Here is a 27943-nt window from a genome sequence, read left to right as displayed (position 1 = left end):
GCCGGTGTAGACCCCTTGCCTGCACTCGTCCTGGCCAGTGTAGACCCCGCACTCACTCGTCCTGGCCGGTGTAGACCCCACACTCACTCATCCTGGCTGGTGTAGACCCCGCACTCACTCGTCCTGGCCGGTGTAGACCCCCCGCCCCGCACTCACTCGTCCTGGCCGGTGTAGACCCCCCGCCCCGCACTCACTCGTCCTGGCTGGTGTAGACCCCCTACCCTGCACTCACTCATCCTGGCCAGTGTAGACCCCGCACTCACTCGTCCTGGCTGGTGTAGACCCCCTACCCCACACTCACTTGTCCTGGCCGGTGTAGACCCCCCGCCCTGCACTCCCTCGTCCTGGCCGGTGTAGACCCCCTACCCTGCACTCACTCATCCTGGCCAGTGTAGACCCTCCACTCACTTGTCCTGGCCGGTGTAGACCCCCACACTCCCTCGTCCTGGCTGGTGTAGACCCCCTACCCGGCACTCACTCATCCTGGCCGGTGTAGACCTCTGCACTCCCTCGTCCTGGCCGGTGTAGACCCCGCACTCACTCGTCCTGGGCGGTGTAGACCCCGCACTCACTCATCCTGGCCGGTGTAGACCCCCTACCCTGCACTCACTCGTCCTGGCTGGTGTAGACCCCCTGCCCGCACTCCCTCGTCCTGGCTGGTGTAGACCCCCTACCCAGCACTCACTCGTCCTGGCCGGTGTAGACTTCTGCACTCCCTCATCCTGACCGGTGTAGACCCCGCACTCCCTCGTCCTGGCCGGTGTAGACCCCGCACTCCCTCGTCCTGGCCGGTGTAGACCCCCCACCCGCACTCCCTCGTCCTGGCCGGTGTAGACCCCGCACTCCCTCGTCCTGGCCGGTGTAGACCCCACACTCACTCGTCCTGGCCGCTGTAGACCCCGCACTCACTCGTCCTGACTGGTGTAGACCCCGCACTCCCTCGTCCTGGCCTTTGTAGACCCTCTACCCCGCACTCCCTCATCCTGACCGGTGTAGACCCCGCACCCCCTCGTGCTGGCCGGTGTAGACCCCCTGCCCTGCACTCACTCGTCCTGGCCGGTATAGACCCCGCACCCCCTCGTGCTGGCCGGTGTAGACCCCCTGCCCTGCACTCACTCGTCCTGGCCGGTGTAGACCCCGCACTCCCTCGTCCTGGCCGGTGTAGGCCCCCCGCCCTGCACTCACTCGTACTGGCTGGTGTAGATGAACTTCATCAGGATGAGCTCCTGCATGTGCTCGTGGAAGATGTCCTCCAGCGTGCGGCCCCACTCCTCCCGCAGCCAGGTCCGGAACTCCTGCCGAGAGGGCGCAGCTGTGAGGGTCGCGGAGCCGGGCCCTTGGCCACGGCGCGGCGACGCAGCCAGAGAGCACAAGGGCGGGCAGGGCCACCCTGACACCACGAGGCGGTGGCCGCCACGCCCAGGCCCTCCAGCCTCGGCCCTCCCCACGTGGGGGCGTGCCGCCGTGAAGGGGCCGGGCGCCCGCCTCACAGGCCGCGTGGGGCCACGGCCAGGTCCAGAGACCCGGGGCCACCCCCACGGCGCCCACGACGGCTCCCCCTGCGTGGCCCTGTGCCTCCTCCACCGGGAGCGGCCGGGCTGGTCTGCTGGTGCTGCCACCGGGAAGTGCGGTGGGCAAGGCTGGGCGGAGAACCGGCGGTGAACTGTCCCTTAAAACGCGCCCCACAGATACACCGTGGGTTCCAGCGCCACCCCCAAAGCTCAGCAATTCAGCGTGCCTTCTGCACAGAGCCACACGGGGAGTATTTAGTGCTTACTAGCTCGAGTCTACACAGCTCAACACAATTTACCCAAAACCCAAGTTCCTACCTCAATGGACTATTTGCATGATTACCTAGAATTAGCTCTGTGAGCAGAAGCAAAAGGCATTTAAAAAGTCACAATCTGTCAGTATTTTGACATGTTACTGCCCCGAAAGAAATCACTAAAGTGACTGAACTAATAAACACCTATTAAAGCTGTACAGAGGTTTAGCAGAGTAGACAAACAACAATCAACTCAAGTTTCACACACTAGTGGCAGTCGGAAAAGGGAAATTGTTTTAATTCTATTTAAACAGCCTCAAAGATCATAAAGAACGGGGAGTTGGTGCTTTTTGGTACAGAATTTCCCCGTGGGGTGGTGGAAGTTTTGGTCGCAGACAGGGGAAGCACAGACTGTGACTGAGTCACAGATGCACACCACTGGACTGTGTATTTGAATATGGTTAAAAGGGGGAGTTTTAACTTGTATATTTATTACTAGAATAAAACTTAAAAGCCATAAGCTGTACAATGCAAATAGTATAAAGCGCGGGCTGTACCTCACTCCACAATAATAAAGAGTGTTTTCACCAATGGGAGCGAAGGTGCCTCCCCAAGGCACAGCGTTGTAATAGGGGAAACTGGAGGTGAGAAGAGGGTATACGGGGCCGCCGAATTTTCTGCATGATTTTTCCATAAATACAATTTTTCCAACTAAAAAAAAATACAGTAAAATTCATAGAGGACTTGGGAAACATTTAACAACACATGAAAACCAGAACGCCCTGCCGAGATCACCGCGATGAAGCTGAGAGGAGCCCCGCATGGACCGGGAGGCTCGCTGCCAGAAGCGGCCTCGGCGCCGGCCACAGCTCGGCACCAGCCTCCCGCCCGCGCTGCTCACCAGGCTTCCTCATCAGGGCCGACAGGCCGGCTCTGAAACTCACTCATCAATCAAAGCACCTGAACACCCAAAGCCATCCTGAAAAGGCAGCAGCCAGCCCGGGGGCTCACACCGCCTGCAGGAACCTCGTGAAGCCACAATGACCGAGAGTGGTGCCGGCCAAGAGAAGGGGATGGGGCGGCCCACCGGCCAGGAGGGGACTTTCGACAGAGGTGCCGAAAAGCAACTCGCCGGGGCAAAGGCCGTCTCTTTCCACAGTGGTGCTCGAACTGGAAATCCAAGCGGAGAACACTGTCCACCGTCCGTGCCGCACGCCGCGCGTGCACAGGGCTCAAGACAGATGGGCACAGTCCTGAGCGTAAAACTGCACCACAGGGAAAGCTGTCGAACTTCCAGAAAGAACCAAGCAGATGCCCTGCAGCTCGGGGTGGGCAAAAGGTCTTGGGAAAGAAAAGACAGTAACCGTAAAAGAAGAGTGTGACCCGTCAGATGTGGGCGAAATTACACCTTCTGCTAGAGCGGCTGGGCGGTGGAGCAAGGCACAGAGACGCAGGGCTCACAGAGGAACAACAGACTTTGCCACGCTGAGTGGGTGGAGCCCAGCAGCTGAGCGCGCTCTTCCCGGGGACGTGGTCCCGGGTTCGGTCCCCAGTACCTCCTGGAAAAGAAAGTAATGCGCAACAGTTTCCATGTGACCATGGTGAAAAATGAGCCTTGAACTAAATACCATTAAGGGTTCTTGGGAATAGTCCCAATCATATTTACTCTCCATAAAAAGGTCAAAGTAACTAGGAATAGCAACCAGACCCAATTACTCAGAATGAAGAGCTCTGAAATAAGTTTACTACAAAATGATCTTAGAAGAGCACGGAAGGAATGCACAGGGCCCTGGGGGGGTGGTGAGAGCTCACGGCAGCGCCACCGGCCACACACGGCGCCGTCATCGTCCTCCGTGGTCTTCGCCACGGCCCGGCTGAGGGGCCTGGCCTTTTCCCTGTGTTACAGGTAGTGGGCTTGGAAAGGTTCGAAGGCGACCAGAGCCTCGCGTCACGGGGGGCAGGCCCGGGCCCTGCCCAAAGCCCTGCTCGGGCTCCCTCCTGTGGAGGCAGCGTCGGGGCTGCAGGGGGGAGGCCAGCCCGGCCACCGACGCTGGGCTGGACCAACCACAAGAGGACCCTGGAACGCCTCCGCGGCTTTCCCTGGGACGCCGTGCCCAGGGAAGAGCCCAAGAAGATGGGAGGTGTTGCGCAATCCTGCCACGGCCACGGCAACTCGTGGCCGGGCCTGGTGCTGAGTCCTTTTGTGCGGTGCCCCCTGATCCTCCTGGGAGGCCACCGGCAGGGCCCGTTTCACAGCTGACCCCCGACTCCAGACGCGGTGGGCCAGAGTCACAGCAGGGGAGCCCTGAGCGCAAACCACACGACGCAGGGGGAGCCCGAAAACACGGCGCCCATCAGCACAGACATGGGGAGGGAGCTGAGCGCATGAAGAGGCGGGGCTCACAGGGAACCCCTGCACGCTGCAGTGTTCACGGAGGAAGTGACGCTAAAAGGGCAGGATCCATGGGAAGTGGACTTGGCCCAGTGGTTAGGGCGTCTGTCTACCACATGGGAGGTCCGTGGTTCAAACCCCGGGCCTCCTTGACCCGTGTGGAGCTGGCCATGCGCAGTGCTGATGCGCCCAAGGAGTGCCCTGCCATGCAGGGGTGTCCCCCGCGTAGGGGAGCCCCACGCGCAAGGAGTGCGCCCCGTAAGGAGAGCCGCCCAGCGCGAGAGAAAGTGCAGCCTGCCCAGGAATGGCGCCGCCCACACAGAGAGCTGACACAGCAAGATGATGCAACAAAGAGAGACAAAGATTCCCGTGCCGCTGACAACAGAAGCGGACAAACAAGACGATGCAGCAAACAGAGGGGAAGGGGAGAGAAATTTAAAAAAAAAAAAGGGCAGGATCCGAGCCTCATACGTGGTCAGACTGCCAGTGCGCTCGCCAGGCCTGAGGGACGGCGAAGGCAGGCGGCCCCGCACCACAGAGGCCCCTCCGCGCCTGACCCGAGGGTGGGGTCTTAGGAAGCAGGGCCTGTGCGCTGGCGCCCTGCTAGGAACGGCGGGAAAGTACAGAGAGGAGAGAGGAAAGCACCTCGTGTCCAGGGAGGCCCGGCACAGCCAGGCCCCCCGGGGCAGCGCAAGGGGCGCCCCAACTCAGCGGCAGCCCCCATGGCCAGCGAGGCGGCACCTCAGCCTGGCGTCACCCACACCCCACCTCCTCGTGCCCGTCTCTGCTCCGACCTGGAGCCCCCAGCTTTCCAAACACTGCTGGGGGTGGGGGGCAGAGGGGGTGCCTGGACGCAGGGGGACGGGCAGTGGCGACTCGGCCGCACGCCCTCGGCTAAGAGGGGACAGGCAGGCGTGGGGCCCGCAGGCCGAGGGATGCGGCCCTGGCACCAGCAGCCTCCGAGGCTGGGCTTGAGATTCAGGGGTGCTCACGAAACCCCAAAACCGGAATCTGAGGGCCAGGAACTAGGAGGGTCAGCAATCCTCGCCGAGCGGCTTTCGTGGCTGGCGGCCTTGGAGGGCGGGCTGTGCGGGAAGCGCCGCTGTTCCTGAGGGGCGAAGACCGAGCTGCAGGTGCCGGGAGGGGGCTGCGTCCGTTTTTCCGAGCACGGCCCCGAAGGGACCGCGCCTCGAGGACGCGTCGCCCAGGGGGCCCCGGAGGAGCCGGAAGGAGCACCTTGCCGTCTCGCCGTTTCGCGGCCGGGCCTGCCTGCTGAGGCCTTCGCCCGCCTGCTGCCTCCAGCCTGCACGGCCGCCAGCGCTCCGCCCCGGGACCCCCATTTGGTCTGGAATTTTAAATCACCAGCAACCGAAGTACATAAAAGCCCAGAATTCCTGTTTCAATCTTTTACCTCAATGCTCAGAATCATCGGCCTAAACACGGAGCCAGGATGTCGGCAGGGCTTTTCTCCCTTCCTGGCACGATTCTCTTCTGACCTCATCGATGCTCTGGATCCCTGAGACTCAGCTAGAAAGTGGGTGCAGGGCATTTCTGGCTTAAAAACGCATCCAAGGCACCCCGGCCAAGGAGGCGGAGGGACACGTTTCAAGGCCCGTCCCCCTACAGAGGCTTTGAATAAACAACAGAACCCTGCAGGAACCTCCTCCTCAAAGCCCCAGGAGGTAAAGGACGGCAGTAACGGGTCAAGCCCCGGATCACGGAAAAGGCCGCTGAGCAGCAGGAGGGCCTCGTGGCGCGGGCTCCCCCACCCCCCACCAGCTCGGCTGGGAGCCGCCTGCACCCCCCTGCAGGCCCCTGGCCCTGGCTCCGGAGGGGGCAGAGTGGCCCTCGAGCTCCAGCTGGGGCAGGGGTGTCCGGCCCAGGCTCGAGGCGGCCTGAGGCCTCACTCCCAGAACGTGCCCCAGGCGCAGACGGCGGCTCGCTGAGCTCTCCTGCAGAGCGCCGTGGGACACAGCCGGGGGCCCGCCTGGGGCAAGGGCGGCCGAGGGACACTCAGGGCAGCGCCCAGACCACGAGGCCAGTGCTTCCCAGGGAAGAGGGGACAGGCGTTCGTATCCGTGTAAACGGGGGACTCCTGGACCACGCGTGTACACACACGCACACGCCTACGCACCCAGATCAGGGAGACCCCCACACTCTCCTAGCGCCGTTCCCTAAGCTCAGCAACGCCCTGGAAACCACAGAGCCATCTGCAAAGACTGGGAAAGGCTTTTCCTTTCCCTGCTTTCTTATCTGTTGGCTCCTGGCCTCCAGGGAACGCGCTGTCACACCAGCTGGGTACAAGCCAAAGACCCAGGTCCAGATTCCTGCAATGACATGCTGAAATACCAGAATTCCCAGGTTTCAACAAAAGATTACAAAACACACAAAGAAACAGCCCAGGAAAGAAGAGAGGTGAGAGCAGGAGGGCCCAGGCCCGAGGACCGGAGTGGGCGCTCCAGAGAGTTCACAAATGGTCCCAGAACGCTCAGAGCCGCAGGGGAACCTGGGCAGAGCTGGAGGAGGTCAGGAACCACAGGTGGACAGGGAGGGCATCAACAGAGAGATGGAAACGATGAAAAGGAGCCACACGGGGCCCAAGACCTCAGTAGTAGGAATTAAAAATCGCCCAGAGGGACCGAACGCGGGAGGAGCTGGCAGGAGAGAGAATCGGTGAACCTGAAGACAAGCCCATTGGAGTCATGGAGTGTGCGGAGCAGAAGGAAGAAAGAGAAGCGGGCAGAGCCTGAGGGGCCTGACCCCACCAAGCCTAATACTGTGTATACACAATGTGGGGGTCCCAGAGGAGAAGAGAGGAGGGGCACAGAGAGTATTCCAGGAAATAATAGCCGCAAACTTGCCAAAGTTAGCAAAACACGTGAGTACACACATCCAAGATGCTCAACAAACGCCAACAGCTCGTACTCAAATAGACCCAGGCTGCAGCATATCATTAGCAAAACGTCCAGTGTCAGAGACAGAATTCTGAGAGTGTGAGAAAGGAGCAACATTTCACTTACAATGGAACCAAGATAAAAGGGCCAGATCCTCTCATCACCAACAATGGGAGCAAGAAAACAATGGGAGGGCAAATTCAAAGAGCTAAAAGCAAAACCTGCCAAGCCAGAATTCTATATCCAACAAAACTGTCTTTCAAAAATGAAAGCCAGAGTAAGGCATTTTCAGATGGACAAAATCTAAGGGCGTTTGTCACTACTAGATTAGCCCTACAAGCGATGAGAAAGAGAGTTCTACGGGTTGAAAGTAAAGGGCAAAGGGCAGTAAGCCAGATGAAGGTATCAAGACTTTTGGGGGAGGTGATGATGGGGGTAAAGGCCAGAACCACAATTTTTTGTTTATAAGTCCATTTTTTACTTCCTAAAAAACAAACGCATAAAATGAAATGATAAGCCAGTGATTTTACACTCATAATACACAAGCATGCCATCTGCGGCAAGAACTACATACAGGCAGGGGCCGAGAGAGGTACGGGAATATGGTTTGTGTAGACTACTGACGTCAGGCTGACATCAAAGCAAGCAAGAGTGTTATGAATTTAGTATGCTAACTTTAAACTGCATGATCACTACAAAAAAAACACAAGAGAACACGTAAGGGGAAGCGGACTTGGCCCAGTGGTTAGGGCGCCCGTCTACCACATGGGAGGTCTGCGGTTCAAACCCCGGGCCTCCTTGACCTGTGTGGAGCTGGCCCATGCACAGTGCTGATGTGCGCAACGAGTGCCGTGCCACGCAGGGGTGTCCCCGCGTAGGGAAGCCCCATGCGCAAGGAGTGCGCCCCATAAGGAGAGCCGCTCAGCGCAAAAGAAAGTGCAGCCTGCCCAGGAATGGCGCCACACACACGGAGAGATGACGCAACAAAAAAAGAAATATAGATTCCCGTGCCGCTGACAACAACAGAAGCGGACAGAGAAAAACACGCAGCAAATAGACACAAAGAACAGACAACTGGGGCGGGGGGGGGGGAAGAGGAGAGAAATAAATAAATCTTTTAAAAAAAAGAGAACATGTAAGTTCATTGAGACAAAGAGTAGAGGAGAGGTTGCCGGAGCAGGGAGTTAAGGCAGAACGGACACAGGGATTCCACGCGGGGAGATGGAAAAGCTTTAGTGATGGAAGGTGGCGAGGGCGACGCAGCACTGGGAACGTGACTTTGGGAGGGGTTGGGAGGGGAAAGCTTAGGTTGTACATATGTTCCCACAACTAGAAAAGAGCACAGTGCACAGTGTGCACTTGGAGGGGCTCCAGCGAGGAAGGAGAACAGGCTCCAAGGGACATGATTGGGACACACGAAAAAACCGGACCAGAGACGGTAAGCTCTGCATCAACGTGAAACGTCTTGACCTTGAGGACTGCACTTAAGGGGCCCACGTAAGTGAATATCCTTATTCTCTGGAAATGTACATCGCGGTAGTGAGGTTCAAAGAGCATGATGTGTACAACCTGCACGTGGGAGTTCAGAAAATGGAATGAGCAACAGACAAATGGATGGAGAGATGGAAGGAAGGGACAGAGAGAGGGAGGGGGAGAGGACGGGCAGGTGGGCGGGCAAAGGTGGCACACGTCAAACACCGCCCAGATCTGGGTATGGGGAGGAGCAGCTATAGCGACGCCGGAACACTCTGGGGTTATATTATTTTTGTGACTGTCCTGTAAGCTTGCGAGTACTTGAAAATAAAATGTTTTTTAAAGGGCGATAGAGAGAAGACTAGAAAGACAAGCAGTGCTTACGCATGCGGAGTAGGATTTGGCTCCTGAGTGTTGTCCACCTCGAGAGTGTACTGCTTTCATACTTAAGCGAGGGTAAAAGTGATTCACACCTACAAATCATACCCACGGGAGAAGCCCGGCGCCCCACAGCTCCTCTCAGCTCAGGGCCCGCAGGCAGCTGGCGGGGGCAGGCGGCGAGCCCCGGGGGACGACCGCGGTGGCAGCTGCTTCCACCTCAGTGCCGGCCAGGCCCACCCTCTGGGCTCTGCACCCTGGCAAGGCGCCCTCCCGGCCTGCAGGCCAGGGGTCAGGGAAGGAGGCCGCAGCACCTGGAGGCAGCACCCGAGCCAGACAGAGGAGAGCAGAAGACACCTCTGTGCCGAGTGTGCTGGAAGAGAGACAGGAAAAGAAAAAGCGAAGAAGACAGAAAGATCAGAGGCCCCACAGAGGGCCGAGGGTGGCAGAGCCTCTGCTGGCAGGAGGGGCCCTGGAGGCGGGGGACGACTGGAGTCCACACGTGGCCACACTGGCCCAGACAAGGCAGGGACATGAGCATCCACCCTGACAACAGCTGCTGCGGGCGGCTCTGTGGACTTGCTTACAGCGCTGCAGCCAACCCCAAAACCCAGGGGCTGGGAACAAGCTCCTTCTTGTGCCCAGAACGTCTGCGGAGCCCACAAACGTCTCCCTGCACAGAGTCTCCATGTGCCACTCGCGCCGGCCGGCCAGCTGTCGCTGCAGCTCCCAACCAGGGGACGGCACCCTGGAAAGGCTGCATGGGCAGCATGTCTCCAATCGGAAGAAACGCACACTTCTGGCTCCCTGAGCAGCGCCGTGGCAGCTGGCAAGAACAAGCGCCTTATGAAAGGCGGCAAAAAGGGAGCAAAAAAGGAAGTGGTCAGTCCATTTTCTAAGAAGGATTGGTATGAAGAGAAAGCACCAGCAACGTTCAAAATAAGAAATACCGGGAAAACACGAGTCACAAGGACTCCTGGAACCAAGACTGCATCTGATGGCCTTCAGGGTTGTGTTTTTGAAGCGAGCCTTGCAGATCTATAGAATAAGTTGCATTTAGAAAATTCAAGCTAATTACAGAGGATGTGCAGGCAAAAACTGCCTGACCGACTTTCATGGCATGGCTGTGACAAAATGCGCTCCATGGTCAGAAAAGGCAGACTACGATGGAAGCACATGTTGAGGTCGAAACTACCGACGGTTATTTGCTTCGTCTGTTCCGTGTTGGTTTTACTAAAAAAACGCACCCATCCGATTCGGGAGACCTCCCAGCATCAACAGGGGCACCAAATCCGGTAGAAGATGATGGAGACCACAGCCCGGGAGGTGCACACAAACGACGTGAAAGCAGTGGTCAATAAAATGACCCCAGACCGCACAGGTAAGGCAGGGCAAAGGCCGGCACCCACCCACCCGCTCCACGACGTGGTCGTTAGAAAAGCACACGTGCTGAGAAGCCCACTTTCGAATTGGGAAAATGCATGGGGACCTTCACAGTGAAGGTGGTAGTTCTAGAAAAGCACCTGGAGATGAGCCAGGTGCTAAAGTCGAACGAGCGGGTGGATACGAGCCACCGGCCCAAGGAGCTGTTTAAAATTCAGCCTTTTGAAAGTGACCAAAAAATTTCTTACTTGTGAAAAAGAGAAGAAAAATACCAGTACAATGTTTCTGGGAATTAAACAGTGGATTCCAGTGCTCAACTGGGAAAATCGAGAACTGCCAGGAAAAAGCTGAAACGGCAACACGCAAGCAGCCCTGCCTATGCTGTACAACAGTCACAAGAAGTAAATTCAGTGGCACTGCAAACTAGCACCAGTCAGAGCATAAACCCCAAAAGGCAACCAGACATATACGGCAATTTGGGACAAAGGTGGTCCTGCAAGCCGAGGGCGAAACAGGATTATTCCAAAGCCAGGGCTGGGCTAGCAGAGGAGGCATCAGGGCAGAAGTGGGGCTAACCCTCTCATTTCATACCAAAACAAACCCAGAAGAATCAAAGGCACAACTGGGATGAAACGAAAACACCAGCATAGGAAATGAAAGGGGCTGGTTTTATATCTAACAGTGAGGAAAGCATTCCAGGACCGCACTCGCCCAGGGCCGAGGAAAGCCTGGGCACATCTGACCACATAAGCAATAAAAATCTTAGAAATTCCATGGATGAAAACCCACCATAAGTCAACAAAAGACAAAAAACAAGCTAGGGAAAAGGATTTGCAGCTCCTATCGGGAAGGGCTAATTTTCTCATTGGAAAACGAGCTCCTACAGGAAGTCAATTAGAAGTACGCCAGGGCCAGGCAGGAAACCGGCACTGATGGGTGCGTCACGGGAGAAGCAGCGCAAAGCATGCCCGCAAACACTCCACGGAGAAAGGCAGAGTGGTGGCCCACAGGGAGCTGCCGCTCTCTCTTCGCTTTCAGGAGTTGTTCTGGCTTCCACAAGGCACGTATATGACTTTTATAATCAGTAAGAACAGAAGTCTACTTCAAAATCAGCAAGCCCAGCACTGGCTTGGCTTCCTCTGATCCCCGACTATCTATTACCAGAAACACACGCGCTTTTTCCTAAGTGCCAAAGCTGAGGAGCTTCTGTTCTTAGAAACATGCTGGAATTTGTCACTTAAAATGTTAACTGCAGCAGCCGCACCTTCTCTTCGGCTCACCTCCCCTGCAGTTCTGGCTATGAGAAACTCAGGAAATGGCCAAGAAATATTCCCCACAAATAAACACAAGCCACAAGGGGAATCCTGCACTGTTTAAAACGTCTTAAAAATATTTTGAAATGCCAACAAGACTTAAATCCACAGAAAGCCAGACTCAAGGAGTATAAAACCACACGTGCAGACAAAAGGAGACCCCGAGAAGGCTCGAGGGGTGCTGGATGCCCAGGGCAGGGCCCCGCACCCAGGACCCGGGAGTCTCGGCCAGGACCCCTCGTGCAGGGAGGTACAGGGGCTCCCAGGACCACCCTGCCAGCGCCTCCCTGCAGCCCCCAGGCAAGCGGCACCTCCAGGGGGAGGAGCCGAGAGGCGGCCAGGGAGGCGCCGGCCGTCTGGGTGGCTCCTGCTGAGGGCGGGGAGACGCGCGTGGCCACGGGAGCCGGGCTGAGGGGGGCGTCCACGCCCTCGGGAGCGCCCGGGCCGGCTCGGCTCTGTGGACCCCGGAGTGGCCCGCTCTTAAGCTCACCCGGCCCCGGGCCTGTGGACGAGCGGAGAGGACCCAGATTTGACCCGTCGGTCAGGCCGCGCCAGGGTTCTCAACTGGACTGGTCGCGACTTGGGGGGGCTCTCCGCCCTCTAGAACCCAACAGAGAAGCAGAGAAGGGAGCCGGCCTTATGGCCCTGCCGCGAGAGAGGGGAGAGGGCCGAGAGGACTCCAGGCCCACTACCCGCAGGAGGACGGCGCGGCCCCGAAGGCGGCGGGAGGCGAGCCGGGGAGAGCTGCCTGACCGCCGGCCGCCGAGCTCCAGGGGCCGCAGAGCCGCCTTCTTGCCTCGCCAGGCCGCGGGCGCAGGCTCACCAGCAGCCGCCTCTGGTGAGAAACACCTCAGGCGCCTTGATTTGGACGTCTCATGGCCCCCCAAAGCCCCACTACAAGGCCAGCCCCGCGCCGGCCTACCGCCCTGGCTGCCCTCTGGCAAACTAAGGCGCCCCCAAAGCTGCCGCTGGCCGGTCCCGCACGGTTGACGCTACCGTGTTGACACCACGGCCCACCAGGGTGGCAGCCGGGCTGGGCCCCCGCGAGCACCTCAGCACTGCCTGGGGCCCTGCCTGCCTCCTGCCTCCCTCCCGACATGCGGCGCCCCACCCCCCGCCCCACTCACCTCGCATCCGACACTCAGTGCCCCCCGGCCCCCTGCTCACCTCCTGCCTCCCGCCCGACACGCGGTGCCCCCCCGCTCGCCTCCCACCTCCCGCCTGACATGCAGTGCCCCCCCGGCCCCCCGCTCACCTCCTGCCTCCCTCCCGACATGCGGCAACCCCCCACCCCGCTCATCTCCCGCCTCCTGCCCAACGCCCAGTGGGCGCCCCGCTCGCCTCCCACCTCCCGCCCGACACGCGGTGCCCCCCGGCCCCCCGCTCACCTCCTGCCTCCCGCCCGACACGCGGTGCCCCCCCGCTCGCCTCCCACCTCCCGCCCGACACGCGGTGCCCCCCGGCCCCCTGCTCACCTCCTGCCTCCCTCCCAACATGCGGCACCCCCCCACCCCGCTCATCTCCCGCCTCCTGCCCAACGCCCAGTGGGCGCCCCGCTCGCCTCCCGCCTGACATGCAGTGCCCCCCGCTCCCCTCCTGCCTCCCACCCGACACGCAGTGCCCCCCGGCCCCCCGCTCACCTCCTGCCTCCCTCCCGACATGCGGTGATGGTCCGTCTGGCTGCACTTGGTGGAAAACTCATCTCTCTTCACGATCTCCAGGAGCCACAGGAAAGGGGGGACAAGCACAAGTCAGTCACGGCGTCCCCCGAGCCGCCCACCACCAGCCCCTCGCATGCCAACCCGCGACGCAAAAAGGCCAGGTGGTCAGGGCGGGGCTCGGCACTTCCTTCTGGAGGAAGACGGGGTGTCCTGAAGTAGGGGCACCAGCACCCCCACCCCGGGGCCCCCCCGGGCAGCAAAAAGGAGCTGGCGCTGCTCTCCCGGGTAACACGCTGTTGTCACAGGAGAGGGCTGCCAGCCGGGCCAAACGCCGAGAGAGGAGCACGTCACCCAAGCCCCGTGTGCTCGCCAACGAGGAAAGGAGCTGCGAGGAGCTGACTGGGAAGGCCAAAGGGTGTGACGCACACACAGCCGAGACCGTCCCAGCGGGTGACCCCAGGAGGGACCCCGGCCCCAGCTGGCGCGGGCCGCTGGGCCGCGGGCGAGCCTTCCTCCGTGGGGCCTGCCCGGCCCCCGGCCCGGACGCCCGGCAACGCCTGGGCTGGTGGCGGGGCGTGGCCCAGGGCCCCGCGGTGCGGGTGGGGTGGGTGCGCGCCCACGCCGCCCCCAGGACTGCGCCCCCTCACCTGGACGTGGCCGTGGTGTGGCCCGCGGTGGCCGTACATGCACTCGACCGTGGCGGCGCTCCTCTCCGTCAGGTGGATGCGGAAGAGGGGCCTGAACCGCATGGGGTCGTCCACGTGGGGGTCGTGGGGGGGCAGGTACATCCAGCCGATGATGAACAAGCCGTCCACCTGCCGAGGGGAAGCGGAGGTCCGCGAGGTGCGCCGGTCGAGCGGCGGCCGCAGCGCCGGCTGCCCCTGCCCACCGCCCCTCTCCGCGGGGGGTCTCGGCCGCTCTCAGGGCTAACCCCACCGAGAACCGCACCCCCCACCCGGCCAAGGCCACGTCAGCACGTGCAGCCCCAGGAGCAGTGGACTTCCAGAATGTTCCTGTGGTAACAGACAGCACAAAGCTCCCAGTTGGGAGGGCACGGTCCATCGCGACGTGCTACCACCACCACCACCCACCCAAACCCCCCCTCCCAGGCCGGGCTGCCCCGGAGCAGCGCCTCCTCCCCGCCGCGCCCCGCCGCCGAGCGGTCATCCAGGCCCTGCCGCCGCGACTCCGCCCTCTCGTTCTCTCGTTCCGGGGGACCCTCATGGCAGCTGTGCCCCCGTGCTGGCTTCCTTAACTCTCGCGGTGCCTTCAGGGTCACCCCGCTTTAGCAGGGGTCAGGCGTCACTCCTTCCTACGGCTGCGGGTGCTGCACGGCGTGGACACCCCACGGGTGTTAGGGCTCGTGTCGTGGACTCCTGGCTGGCTTCCACCTTCCGGCTGCTGCGGAGAACGCGGGACGAACACCGCGTGCAGGGAGCTGCCCGAGGCCCCGCTCTCGACCCCCGGGCGAGCACCTCGAGGGGGCCGGCCACACGGTGATCTCACACGTGACGTCCGGAGGAAGTGCCGAGCCCGCTTCCCAGCGGCTGCTCCTTCTACGTTCCCGCCACTGCACGAGGGCTCCCGCTTCTCCACGCGCTCACCAACGCTTACTGTTTAAAATAACAGTTGTCTACGGGGTTTCGTGAAGGGGAGTCCCGTGGTTTTGATTTGCGTTTGCGCTCTGGCTCGCAGTGCTCTGCATTCTTCCATGTGCTCACTGGCCATCTGTATACCTTCTCCGAAAAACGTCTATTCGTGTCAAGTGGTGTTTTTTATTCTCACTTATTTATCCTCCCTCCCCCTTGTTGTCTGACTCACCGTTTGCCGTCGGCTCGCAGCGTCTGGCGGCATGGGCCGTCGGCTCGCAGCGTCTGGCGGCATGGGCCGTCGGCTCACTGAGCTGCGTGGCGCAGGCGGGCTCGCCTTCACCAGGAGGCCCCGGGAATTGAACCTGGAGCCTCCCGCCCACCAGTCACCTGAGGCCCGTCCACCTCCCTCGAGTGATTTTTAATTTAAAAAATGAACACTTGAATCCAAGCAGGCCTTCCAGAGCTAACTTCCAGCTCTAAAATGGGGGCAGGGGGCACGGAAAGAGGTAAGTGACACCAGGAGGAAGCAGAGGGCAAATTCCAGATGGAGAACGCGGAGGGAGGGGAGGCCCTGCTCCCGAGAAAGACAGCAGCCACGTCAGCGAGGGCCTCGCTTCCATCCCGGCCCGAGCCGCCCGGCGAAAAGCCCCGGGCGGAGGCACGGGCTCGAGGCATGGCCGGGCATTAGGCGGTGTCAAGCGGCCACGCTCCCCGTCAGGCGTGTGGCAATGTGGCTCCGTGGGAAACGCCCACGCTGGAGAGACCCACAGACGACACGACACGAGGCCTGGGCGGGGCCAAAAAGGCTTCAGAGCAGAAGCCAATGGGGCAGGTGGAAGCGAGCGGCCGCGCGGCTGGGACGCGGGCTCTCGGACGCTGCCCTCCTGTGTGCATGCTGGAACATTCCGTGACAGAGCGCAGGAGAGGAGGGCGCGAGGGCAGAGCCCGGCCGGGCCTCGAGTGCGGAAGAGCACATTGCTGGTACTCTGGGGGTCAGCCTGGCGACCCGCTTTCTCCCCACAGAGGCCGGCTGGCTTCCAGCTCCGTGGCCGAGGCAGTGGGGGCCGGGTCCTGGCGGTGTGGCAGTGGGGTGAGAGCCAGCGCTGCTCGCACCTGGGCTCCGTTCTCCATGAATGATGTCCTGCGTTCAGGAGCGGCGCTGTGGTGGGGTTTTGTTTTGTTTTTTTTAAAGATTTATTTTTCATTTATTTCTCTCCCCTTCCCCCTCCCCTGCTGTCTGCTCTCTGTGTCCATTCGCTGTGTGTTCTTCTGTGACCGCTTCTATCCTCATCAGTTGCACCGGGAATCTGTTTCTTTTCGTTGCGTCATCTTGTTGCGTCAGCTCTCCGTGTGTGTGGCACCATTCCTGGGCAGGCTGCATTTTCTTTCACGCTGGGCGGCTCTCCTTGCAGGGTGCACTCCTTGCGTGTGGGGCTCCCCTGCGCGGGGGACACCCCTGCGTGGCACAGCACTCCTTGCGCGCATCAGCACTGTGCATGGGCCAGCTCCACACGGGTCAAGGAGGCCCGGGGTTTGAACCGCAGACCTCCCATGTGGTAGGTGGGCGCCCTATCCATTGGGCCAAGTCCGACCCCCTGGTGTTTTTTTCTTTATTTCTCACTGCCAGCCCGAAAAACAACAACCAGCCTCCCTGCCGAGAGGAAGGGAGAGAAGCCCCGCCCCGGAGCGGGTGGGCTGCCGCTGGCAGGAAACAGGCCGAGCAAGCCCCCCCGGAGACGCTCAGCAGCGCCCGCGAGCGAGGGGCGTTTCTTCACGGGCCTTTCCACTGACTACAAAGAACAAAGCAGAGCGTTAATCCGTGGGTGGACCGTGGAGCCGCGATGCTGAGCCAAAGAAGGCGGCCACAGACGGCCTGAAACGAAACGTCCAGAACAAGCAAATCCTCAGACCCAGAGAGGAGGGGGAGGCGCCCGGGCTGGGGCAGGGCGGGGACGGGCGGTTTCAGCTCCAGGGTGCAGCGTCCGCGCGGGCGGCGGTCCCAGTACAGGAGGCTGGTGCCCGCACACGGCGCTCCGTGTGATTCTTGCCGTGAACCCTCCTCTTGGCAAATTTTAGGGCGTGTGTTTGTGCAAAAGCCAGCAGGGTGGGCATGGCCGGCAGGGCTGCGGTGTCTGCCCCCGAGCGTGCACCGCCGGGCGCTGCAGGTGGGTCAGGGGCCAGAGCGCAGCCGCCTGCAGGGACACAGGCCCCAGGGGCTCCAAAACGGGCAAAGAGGCTGCACGGTGGGAGGTGGCGCAGCGACGACACGGAGCCCACGACGGACAGGACTCGTGTAATCCACGGAGGGACAGGCCAAGGTTTCTAAAGGGACCAACGACCGAGCGGCCGCTTCCCAGCACGAGCGCCGCCGGCCGCCAGCAGGTGAGCGCTACGACTGCGGGAGAACCGCCTCTGCTGGGCCGAGCGCTGGACCGACCGCAACACTGGAGAGAACAGAACGCTAAGGGCCGCCTGAAGGCACTGGGGCGCCAGGCTGAGGGCAGAGGCCCTGCAGAGGAGGTGCTGGCTGGGGTCCCTCCCAGGCATGTGGGGACCCCCAGGGCTCCCGGCCCCAGGGCTTCAGGCCCAGATGCCCGGGAAGGGGAGGCCAAGACGAGCCAAGGGCTGTGCTTCTGCCCCGGCGCCCGATGCTGCAGCGAGGCGAGCCCGCAAGAGACCGAGAGGAGTGCTGCAGGCCGGTCGGGGCTGGACGGGAGAAGCTGGACGCCAGGGAGAGGATAAGCCCGGGGCCTTCAGGAGACGCCCCCGAGGGCTGTGCCCAGGGAAGGGGCAGGCGGGAAAGAGGGCAGCCCCCGACCCCACTCAGGCCCCCATGGGGGCACGTGCAGACAGCGCTCACGCGTCAGCCCCCACGGTCCCCCCAGCACGGCGCACAGCGGGCAGACGCGCGCTCGGGCCAGGAGACAGGCCGGCGGGCCTGGCGACCAAGAGGAAAAGCGCAACCAGAACCGGATCCCGGACGACAGGCTGAAAGTGACGCTGACGATGTGCTCGAGGAACTAGACTGGAAGAGAGAAATTTCTTACAAACTCACGAGCCTTCACCGGAAAATTGGGATTTATTTAAAAAACAAAAAATAAACCCAGACTCACCTCTGGCTATGGCAGAGTCACGGGGACTGAGCCTCCCTGCCACGAACAACTAAAATATCAAACAAAACGGCTGCGGACACGGGCCACGGGCCGCAGGGTGCTGCGAGCGCGGAGGAGCGCGTGTCCTCGTGGTTTACTGAGCCTGAGCGCGACAGACGCGCGACCCGGGAGCAGGGACGAGGCGAGGAGGGGCCTCCGGGCGGCCTGGTGCCAGGAAGACCTGGACACGAGGAGGCCGAGGAGCCGCTTCCCACGAGCCTCTGCTCGTTTAGGAAACGAAACGCGGCTCCTAAGAAGGGACCGGATGGGACGCTCCTTCCAGGCAGCGCAGAGGCCACGCAGGGGCCGGGCGGCGCCCCGCTGGGGAAGGAGCGCCGCCGCCCTGAGGTGCCGCCCGGCCCGAGCGCAGACGCCGCGGCACTCACCACCACGTTGAGCAGTCCTCCGTACGGCCCGATGTCCGGCTGCCACAGCCCCAGGATGTGCCGGTAGCGGTGGAGCACTGCGGGGAGAGAGCAGCTTCCGTTAGCGCTGGGCGCGGAGGCGCACGAAGCACGGGCCCCGGAGCAGAGCTGCGGAGAAATAGCGGTCAGCGGGGCCTCCTCAGCGGGTGCCCGCTTGCAAATCCCACCCCGACCTAGAAGGGATCCCAGGGGAGCGGGGAGCTCAGTGGTGAGCACCTGCTTCGCATGTACAAGGTCCTGGGTTTGACTCCTGGTACCCCCTAAAAACAGAACAAATGAAGACTCCAGCTCTCCCTGGGGCACGGGGAGCTCAGTGGTGAGCACCTGCTTCCCACGCATGAAGCCCTGGTTCAATCCCCGCTACCTCCTGAAAAAAAGAGAACTCCCAGGATGAAATGCCTCTGAGAAGAACAGCCACCACACAGGCGGGCTATTCCTGACACCCCGCCACAACGGGCCCCGGTCACCAGAGGCCACCCTCCCGGGAGAGTGGGGTGCGCCCCAGTGAAGGAGGGAGCTCTCCATCAGCAGGGTGGCTCAAGCACGACGGGGAAGCCTCTTTCCCAGAGTCGGGTGCGCCCTCTCTGAGGCCGACGCGCTGGCACCTTCGTCCATAAACCAATGGACGCTTTAGAAGCAGGATGGCGAGGGGCTCTGGGCACGGCGCTACTGGGCGCGGGGCGCCAACGGCCGACCCCGCAACCTGAGACCAGGCAGGACTGGAGAGGGTGCAGAGAGGGGCGGCTGCACAGGGCGAGGCAGAGCCCAGAAGGCGGCGGGGCGAGAGCAGAGGGGGGCCCTGGGAGGGGAGCTGCCCGAGCCCCCACGGCGAGAGGGAGGGCCGGGCGGGACGGCGGCCAGTGGATGCGGCTCTCCACGCCAGCCCTTCCCGGGCTGCCCGCGGCGGCCGCAACCCGCCCTCTCCATCCCCGCCCCTCGCTCCCCCAGCGCCATCCCGGGGCCACTGTGGCCCCTCCTGCATCCTCCGCGCCCACAAGCCGCCCCCCGACCACCTGCCTCTGCCCCCCAGTCCTGCCTGCTAAATCCACCAGGCAGAAGAAATGAACCAGACGCCAGAAGGGAGGTTTGTCTGGGTGCCGAGAGTAGAGTCTGGGCCCCAGGCTGCAGCGGTTAATTTGCGGGGTGGTCCCCAAGGGAGGGAGCGAGGGTGGGGGAAGAAGAAACAGGAAAAGCCAAGGTCAAGGGGAGTCATCCTGGGTGCTGCCAGGACGCACACCCCCCTCCTCCAGGACGCAGGGAAGCGGGGAGACATCCCCCCTGTGCCCCGGCACTGCCCCTCTCCCACCGCTGCCCCCTACCCGCATGGCTGCCTCCACCACCACACGTCAGCAATAATCAGATTAAACAAAAGTACACAAAAACAAACCCCGTAAAGATATAAATCCCCAACCTCCCAATTATAATGTAATTCCAACTAAAATCTAAGGCCCCCCCCAAGATGGCTCCCTTATCCATCTGCTCATTTGTCCTCATCTGTCCTCGTCAGTTTGCTCACTGTGTCTGCTTGTTACATCAGCTCATTGCATCAGCTTATTTTGCCTGCTCACTGTCAGCTCATTGTGCCTGCTCACTGTGTCTGTTCATTGCATCAGCTCATTTTGTCTGCTCATTGTGTCAACTTGTTTTGTATGCTCGTCTTCTTCAGGAGGCACCAGAAACCGAACCCAGGTCCTCCCATGTGGGAGGCAGGCACCCAACTGCTTGAGCCACAGCCACTCCCTGAAAGGATTTTTTTTAGTAAGTTAATGAAATGATTCCAAAGTTCATAATGGGAAGATAAATAGGTGATAACGGCAAATAATGCTAATAATCTAAAAAGACAAATCCCACGTACATAACGATCCATTTATCATCCTAACAAAAGCCGTGGCAACAAGAAGAGGGCAAGAGGGACGATCCATTTATCATCCTAACAAAAGCCGTGGCAACAAGAAGAGGGCAAGAGGGAGTCTTCAGCCCAGGACAAGGGCCAAAGGGCAGGCCTCACCACGTCCACCTGTGGGTTATTTCGGGATCAGGTGCAGAGGCCAGCGAGCTGCGGTGGGTGGGCGGCTGCATGGGGTCAAACTTCAAAGCTTCACCTGGCTCCTCTTGCAGTGCCGTCCATCCTCCCCACCGCCACTCCCGCCCCGATGTCCAGTTCACTGAGCACAGTCTGGAACAATGGAGACTCTGAGCCGCCCGTCCCCCGCTGTGCAGAGAAGACCCACTGCCCCCGCGTCCACGTCCTCTGCACACACACTCGCTGCATGAGTGAAGGGGCAAATGAATGAACGAGCGAGGAAAGAATGGATGAGTAAGGAAGGAATGAATGAGCGAGCCAACTCCCAGAAGAGCACAGCCGGCTCGGGCAGGGCCCTGACCCGCAGGGCAGGCTCCGGGGCACAGGCAGCCCGACCTGGGAGCGGGGGACAGCGGGTGGCGGGAGCCCGCCGGGGGCCCACGAGGCCCGGCCCGCACAGGCTCTCCGCAGGCCCAGCTCCACGCAGGGCGGCTCCTGCCCGCACCGCCGTCTCTGCACCTGCCAAACAAACGCGCAAGGGGGTCCAGGGCCACAGGCCAGGTGGCCGCCCGCGGTGAGGTAGAGGCTGGCGCCAGTCACGCCACCAAGACACAGGGACAAGGAGCGTGGAGGGACGGGCAGGGCGCGAGGGGTACATGGTGCTCCCTGGGTAATTCTCCCGGCTCTTCTAACTTTTCTTAATAAATACGGGGCAGGGGCGTGGGGGTAGCGTGACCCTCTCCCCCACCGAAGTCTCACTACTTGGCCCCACACAGCACTGGTCCCCGCCAACCCGTCCAGTCTGACCTGCAAACCAGGAGGGACCTAAGAGCAAGGAGCCAGCTTCTGAAAGTGCTGGACAGAAAGCCCGCTCGCTTCGCACACCAGCCTTTGCAGAGCTGCGCAGCGAAGGCGTTCTCAGCAAGCGCCTTGTCCAGCTATCAGAGGCGGAGGGCACGGCCATGGGCCAGGGACGCGGGGCCACGAGGGGCTGGAGGAGGCTGCGTCTGCTGTCCAAAGGCCCCAGGGCACAGGGCAGCAGCTGCCGGTCAGCAGGCCCGGCCCAGCAAACGCCAGGCGCAGTCTCCTCCCAGCGCCCTGCGTGCCCGCAGCCTCCCCCATGAGGCTCTCCCCTCCTCCCGGCCACCAGAACGTGCACCCATTCCAGCTTCGGGAGCCTTCCCAGCAGCCCCGGGGCCCCCAGCCCAGGGTCACCAGTGGCCCGCGTAGCCTAGAGCCCCCTGCGGCACCACCAAAATGCGAGCTCTGGACGTCGAACTATAGGGCCCGTGATTGCACCAAGCGTTATTTTTATTCTGCTCATTTTTATTCATTTCAAACTTTTATACTGCCTTCCAAGCTTACTCTAACGGCCTGGCACTCCTCGGCCCCTGCAAGGACAGCTGCACCGCCACGCGCTCTGGACGCCTCTTGTAAGGGCCAGGCAGCCACACCGCCAAGAGCAAAACTAAACAAACAGAAGACACACCGACAGGCAGCTGGCCTGCAGCCCCCAAAGCAGCTGCAGCCCTGGGGCGCGCGCATCTCCTCCGGGAGAGGGCAGGGTCTCACTCCCAGAGCCGCGGCCTGGCCTCACCGATGCTGGTCCCCTCTGACCCGCAGGACACGGCCCAAGGGCCACGAGACCATCCGGGAACGGCCAGTCTCAGCAGCTCAAGGAGTGGGTCCAAGTGGGTAATGGAAACAGAAGCAGTGCGAGCTCCCAAATCGCCCATAAGCCGCTGCTCCCCGCAGATGTCTCTGGACAGACGTGGCTACTTAGAGAACAAGCGTGTGACAGGTCCACGCGGCACGTGGCAGCACCTGGCAGCACCGCCCCGTGAACACTGAGCACACTGGCCTCGGGTGCAGGCAGCTGGCTCGCCCACCCGAACACCTGCCCTGACGCTCTAGAGGAACGTGGGGAGGAGCCCGGCTGCGCCCTAAGTACGTCCACAGGGAAACGCGCCCGCCTGACGACCGCTTTCCTGGCCACGTGTTCTGGGCTCTCCAGGTTGGCTGCAGGCACGCTGTAGTTCTACAAGGGCGCTCGGCCGTGGCGGGCACGGTGACACTCCACTGGAAGCCACTGGAAGCAAGTCTGCCCTAGAGCCGCCAGCTGTGACCAAGGGGCATCGCATCGCGGTGGGCGGAAAAGCCCAGATGCCCCACGGGGGACCTGGAGGCACGACGGATCCTCAGGCACAGGCCGTGTCCTGCCACCTGCCCTGGACATAAAGCAGCCCCCCAGCCCCTGCAGCAGGCGGGCTCCTGCTCACGTCCCCACCACCAAGATGCCCACAGGGGCTCGGGATCCCCCACCGCTCCCCGTGGGCGTTCAGGAGCGACTGCGCGGCGGGGCGCCGAGCAGCGAGGCGTGACGCGCTCCTTCTCGGCCTCCACGCCGGCCCTGCGCAGGTTCCCATCAGCAGCCGCGACATCGGCTGTCCCTGCCCACGGGCGGAGGAGCCCTGCTCGCTGGGCCCGTGGGAGGCCTGGTCAGGCAAGGTCGAGGCGCACCCCAGAGGCCGCTCCCAGGAGGGGCTCACCCCAGCCGGCTCCACCTCCCAGCCCCCCGCCCCCTCTTCTCCCGCCTCCCCGGCCGCCCCCGCTCCCCCAGTCCTGAACACAAACACGGCAGGTTTCGTTAGTCACTGGGCCGGGTGCTCACACGTCCCCAAAGCTTGTTAAGCAAACCCAGGCGTCACTGCGCTGTGTTAACTCCGGGGTTACCCCAAAATCACAGGAGCCCCACGTGGCAAACTTCAGCATCCAGTCTGACAGGACGAGGAGAAATTTCATCAACTCCTCCTAGTCCTTCCAGTCTGGTAGGTTCTAGAAATTGTGCATTTATAAAGCTTGAGGGAGACTCCTTAAATGGAGCCAAAAAGGAGCAGGAGGTAGCCACACACTTCTGAAACCTGAAAAGTGGCTTTTAATGCACGTAGATGTTTTTAATATCTATTTCTTACCAACTAAAATTCACTCCTTCCATCTCAGTTCAACTGTTTCAGGCTAACAAAAAAGCAAAGAGAACACAAATTGCGAGTAGAATATGGATTTTAAAAATTCTCCAGCGCTCAAATAACGGCAATGTGAAGAGGAACTGGGATCTATGTGTGTCTACAGGTAGGTAATTTTTTAAAAACTCACATTTACTATTAAAATGTGAATGAGTAATGACACTTAGAAGTAAACCATGAAGTTTCATCTCGGAACAGAAAGCTCTTATGGCTTCGACTCTCTGCTCTCGGCCTCTGCACGGAGTTCTGCAGTAAACGGTCACTGCTAAGAGGTGCGCGCAGCGCGCTCCAGCCGTCACGCCAGCCCAGAACCCGGCCCGGGGCCTGCGCTCAGAGCCACAGTGCAGCACCTGAGCCAAGTGAAAAGGTGGCGACGGGCCGAAGAGGCCAGCTGCTCTGGGGAGCAAGCCCCTCCTCCTGCGCCCAAGAGGCCAGCTGCTCTGGGGAGCAAGCCCCTCCTCCTGCGCCCGAGGCCCTCTGCGCGCAGCCCCTTGGCCATGCTTGCGGGAAAAGCCTTCGCAGAACGCACGCGCCGGCGGGAGGTACGTACGGCGGGTGTAAACGTCTCTGTACTCCAGGTGCTCATAATCGGGGAGAACTTTCACGAACTGTCCAGACTTCACACGAGGGTTTACACCTGCGCGGGGACACAGCAGGGGAGGGCTAGGGAGGGTTCCGATTTCCCTGGCTGGGTAAAGCTTCTTCTCTCCAACAGCACTGGCCTTCAGCCACGCTACCCCCAGCCAGCTCCTTCCAGAGCCCAGCTCTTGCGGAAGGTTAGACGCCTGGCTGGAAAGGAAACTTGGGCGGAAAGTCACTTTCCATCGACAGATCGCAACCTAGAATTCATACTGGAAACCACCCTGTCTGGACAGCTAAGGAGGCCCCTGCCTCGGCCGCCTCCCTCTGCCAGCGTGTGCTCAGAGCACCCCACAACGCGACGGATGAGGCTCGTGGGGAGCCAGCAGCAGGGGTGCAGGCAGCTGGGCTCACAGGTGTCTGGGAAGGACCCACGGGCCGCCTGGGATTGTCCCGGAGCCTGATGTGGCCTGGCGGCTCCCTGTCTGCACGTCTGTTTTGGTTTTGATTTCGGTGTTTCCCAGACTCCTGGGCCCAGGGTGACGGCCTCTCGCCCTGTTCCAGCAGCCCAGCCTGATGTCCTCCCACCTCCCTCCGTGGGAGCGAAGCAGTTCTCCCGTGGAGGAGGCTTCAGCGCAGCTTCACAAAGCCTGGTTCCTGCGTTGGGACCTTCGAATCTGACCCTGGCTTTGGCCAGAGCAGGTTAAACGCCCGGGACTAAGCCACGGACGACACTCATCACCCTCAGGATTCTGCAAGCGTTTTGAAGGGGCCGAGGGTCAGCAGAGACCTCACCGCCCCGGGTGCTCGGCGCCCCGCGCGCCACACACGTGCCCCCCAGGGCCTCGGCCTCACTCGCTGCATGCCAGCTCCTGCACATGCAGCCCCAGCGCGCTGGCTGAGACGCAGTCTGGGGGTGTGCCCTTCCCCACGTCCTCCCCTGGGCACAGAGGACGCCCTTGGCACCGAGCGCACAAGAACACCTGTCTCCCTCCCTGCCCCGTTTTGTGGAGTGCCTTCAGCTTAAGGGAAACTTTCTCAGGGCTGCTTGGAGGGCAGCGGGTGTAGCTCGAGTGGCTGAGCGCCTGCTTCCCATGTACAAGGTCTTGGGTTCAATCCCCAGTGCTCCCTAAAAACAAATAAATGAAAAAAAAAAACCCAACTCACACTGGGGAGCAGCTGTAGCTCAGCAGCTGAACACCTGATTCCCATGTTTGAGGTCCTGGGTTCAATGCCCAGTACCTCCTTTAAAAAAAAAGGTTACCTCCCGAGAGCCTCCATGTTGCTCAAATGTGACCACTCTCTAAGCCAAACGCAGCGTGTAAATGCATCACCTTCTCGCAGTGTGGGCCACGACTCCTGGGGATGAGCCTCCCTGGCGCCGAGGGATTACTACCAAGCACCAGGTGATGCCGTAACTAGAAAAAGACCTTGAATAAAAGGGTCAACTCAGACCAGCAGAGTATCTCAGCCTACATGTAATAGCAGGTGTTAAAAACTGCTTTTTGATCTTAGATAAAAGGGGGAAATGGAAAGGACAAATGAGTTTATATGGCCATGAGTCTCCAAAAAAAAGTCGGGAGGTCATCAGAGGGGTCGCGCTTACACACGCCTCAGCAGGGTCCCAGAGACAGCCAAAGTAGATACAACCCAGGTAGGGGTGCGCCTGAGGGCTACAGAGACCCACAGGGTCTACAGTCGTGGCAGATGGCTCTGGAGTTCAGGGCCATGTCAGTTGGCCCTACTTTGGAGTTTGTGTTCCTGAGTGTGATGGAGTTGGACTCAGATGTGGCCTTTCTACACATGCCTCTTCTGTCACTTTTACTGAACCTGTGGTTGGTGCTGGGGTTGGTGTATACTCAGGAGACCTGAATCTCTGGACTGTCCATGTGACAGCCAGGCCCTGAGCCTCAGCAGACCTGTAACTCCTACCCTCTGGTTTACTAGACTTATCACCAGGGAGGTGAAGAAGGTCAACCACCACACCAGGGAGCCAAGAGTGCCTACAACTGCAAGCAGGAGAATTGCATTCATCATCCATGTGGAACCTAAGTCCCCTCTTGATATAGAGGTGGAATGGACATCACCATCCCAGGGTCCACAGGATGGAGGACTAAAATATGGACTAGAGTGGACTTACTCATATTCTACTGTGGAACTATTGTGATTAGTAATGGAAGAAATTGTAGCACTGATGTGGAGAAAGTGGCCACAGTAGCTGCTGAGGGTAGGGAGAGGGAAGAAGAGATGTGATGTGGGGGCATTTTCAGGACTTGGAGTAGTCTTGGGTGATAGTGCAGGGACAGATGCTGGACATTGTATGTCCTGCCAGGGCCCACTGGGTGGACTGGGGGAGAGTGTAAATTACAATGTAAACCACTGTCCATGCGGTACAGCAGTGCTCCAAAATGTATTCACCAAATGCCATGAATGTGCCACAATGATGAAAGAGGTTGTTGATGTGGGAAGAGTGCGGTGAGGGGGGTGGGAGGTATATGGGGACCTCATATTTTTTTAATGTAACATTGTTTTTTAAAATAAAGAGAGAAAAAAAAAAAAAAAAAAGGCTGCTTTGAGATGATGTGGCTCCAATGCCAAACAAACTTGAAGAGCAGACAGAAGGTTGGAACTTGTACCAGAGACTCACAGAAACCAGCTGGCCATCCAGAAGAAGCCAGGGCACCTTTGTGCACACGTGCACGCGCACGTACAGAAAGTCTCGTGACACACCCGGTGCTGACCCGACACCCCGCTGAGAGCAGCACAATCCCTCAGGGGCGTCTGGAGTGGAGCCAGGACGCGCGGCACCCTAGGGGTGGGGCAGGGGGCTGGAACCAGGCTCTGCTCCTGGCCCTTCGTGAGATGAGGGGACACGGACCGTCCTGTGTAACTGGTGACTTGGTTGGTGGGACACCCGGAAGGGGAGAGAAGCCCCGTTCCTGGTGTGACTTATGATGCTAGCCTGGAGGGAACTGTGGGCCAAAGTGCTTTCACTCCTCATTGCCGCCCGTCCCATGAAGGTGCTTCGGGAACCAAGGGAGTGACCGACGAGGACAAGGATCGACTCACGCTTCGCGTAGACATCTCGACAGGACACTCCCGTGATCTCCAGCTTCCGCAAGTTCTCACAAACGCCATACTCTGAAACAAGAAGTGTTTGCCAGAAATTAGAATTGAGAAGTCGCAAAACCTCAGAAGTGGGTAGACAGAGGGCCTGGTGAGCCTCGGCCGTGGCTGCCAGGCGGCGCACGCCGGGACTTCTCTGGGCTCAGGCAGCCCTCAGGCGCCGGGCAGCCACGCCGCTTCCAGTCAGCCTCACCCTGCGTGACGCTACCGTCGGCCCCGACGCTCCCAGCAAGCTAGAGGAGCCTGGCAGCCCACGCCCGGCCAGGCAGTGCTCGGGATGCAGGCCGCCCACGCCAGCTGTCTGGAAACGAGCCCACGTTCCCATGGAAACAAGGCGATGCTCGGTGGGAGGCTTCCAGAGCGCCGCACAGGCCTACTCAGCCCCAGCTGGTGCACGGAGGGCCGGGGGGCACCCGGGGGGGCCCTGCAGCAGGCAGCCCACACGGCAGTCGTGGAGGGGCTCCGTGGCCCCTCCCCTGCCCCCACAGCCTCCCCCCGCCCACGGCACCTCCCGCGCCCTCCCCTGCCTCCTCCCGCGACCCCAGCACAGCTCCACTTTCCAAATTCACCCCAGAACCCCGGCGCTCCTGACAGTGCAAAGGGAGCACGGCGAGGGCCTTGCCCAGCAGCTGGCCAGGACCCCTGCCCGCTGGCCTGCACAGCCTAGTGTGAGCCTGCAGCCCAGGACGCGGACGCCACCGTGGCCTCCATTTTAGTCACGAGAGCGAAGCGCACGGGGGGCTGGCCGTTGGTGAGCAGGGGCC

General features: G+C 60.8%; 1 protein-coding gene and 1 long non-coding RNA gene across 5 annotated transcripts in view; both read right to left on the bottom strand.

Annotated features, from left to right (window-relative positions):
- Positions 1 to 27943, bottom strand: part of FBXO31 (F-box protein 31) — a 58307-nt gene that overhangs the window by 5906 nt on the left and 24458 nt on the right. For 2 of the 4 annotated variants that reach the window (XM_071209038.1, XM_058279609.2), the window contains exons 2-6: positions 27123 to 27194; positions 18390 to 18536; positions 13907 to 14074; positions 13239 to 13313; positions 1186 to 1295 (exon numbers count right to left, since the gene is read on the bottom strand). In XM_071209038.1, the coding sequence (XP_071065139.1) occupies positions 1186 to 1295; positions 13239 to 13313; positions 13907 to 14074; positions 18390 to 18536; positions 27123 to 27194 (572 nt within the window). Of the gene's footprint in view, positions 1 to 1185; positions 1296 to 13238; positions 13314 to 13906; positions 14075 to 18389; positions 18537 to 24024; positions 24112 to 27122; positions 27195 to 27943 lie in introns of all 4 variants that reach the window. The other 2 variants (XM_058279607.2, XM_058279608.1) reach the window with 2 other exon arrangements.
- Positions 1296 to 12665, bottom strand: LOC131274286 (uncharacterized). Its single transcript, XR_009181489.2, has 2 exons — positions 5569 to 12665; positions 1296 to 5265 (listed from the first exon to the last, which is right to left on the bottom strand). It is a non-coding gene; the product is annotated as an uncharacterized lncRNA (long non-coding RNA).

The sequence above is a fragment of the Dasypus novemcinctus genome, chromosome 18 (assembly GCF_030445035.2).
Source record: "Dasypus novemcinctus isolate mDasNov1 chromosome 18, mDasNov1.1.hap2, whole genome shotgun sequence".
In the NCBI taxonomy this organism is placed as follows: domain Eukaryota; kingdom Metazoa; phylum Chordata; class Mammalia; order Cingulata; family Dasypodidae; genus Dasypus; species Dasypus novemcinctus.
This window is presented reverse-complemented; position numbering and strand designations above follow the sequence as displayed.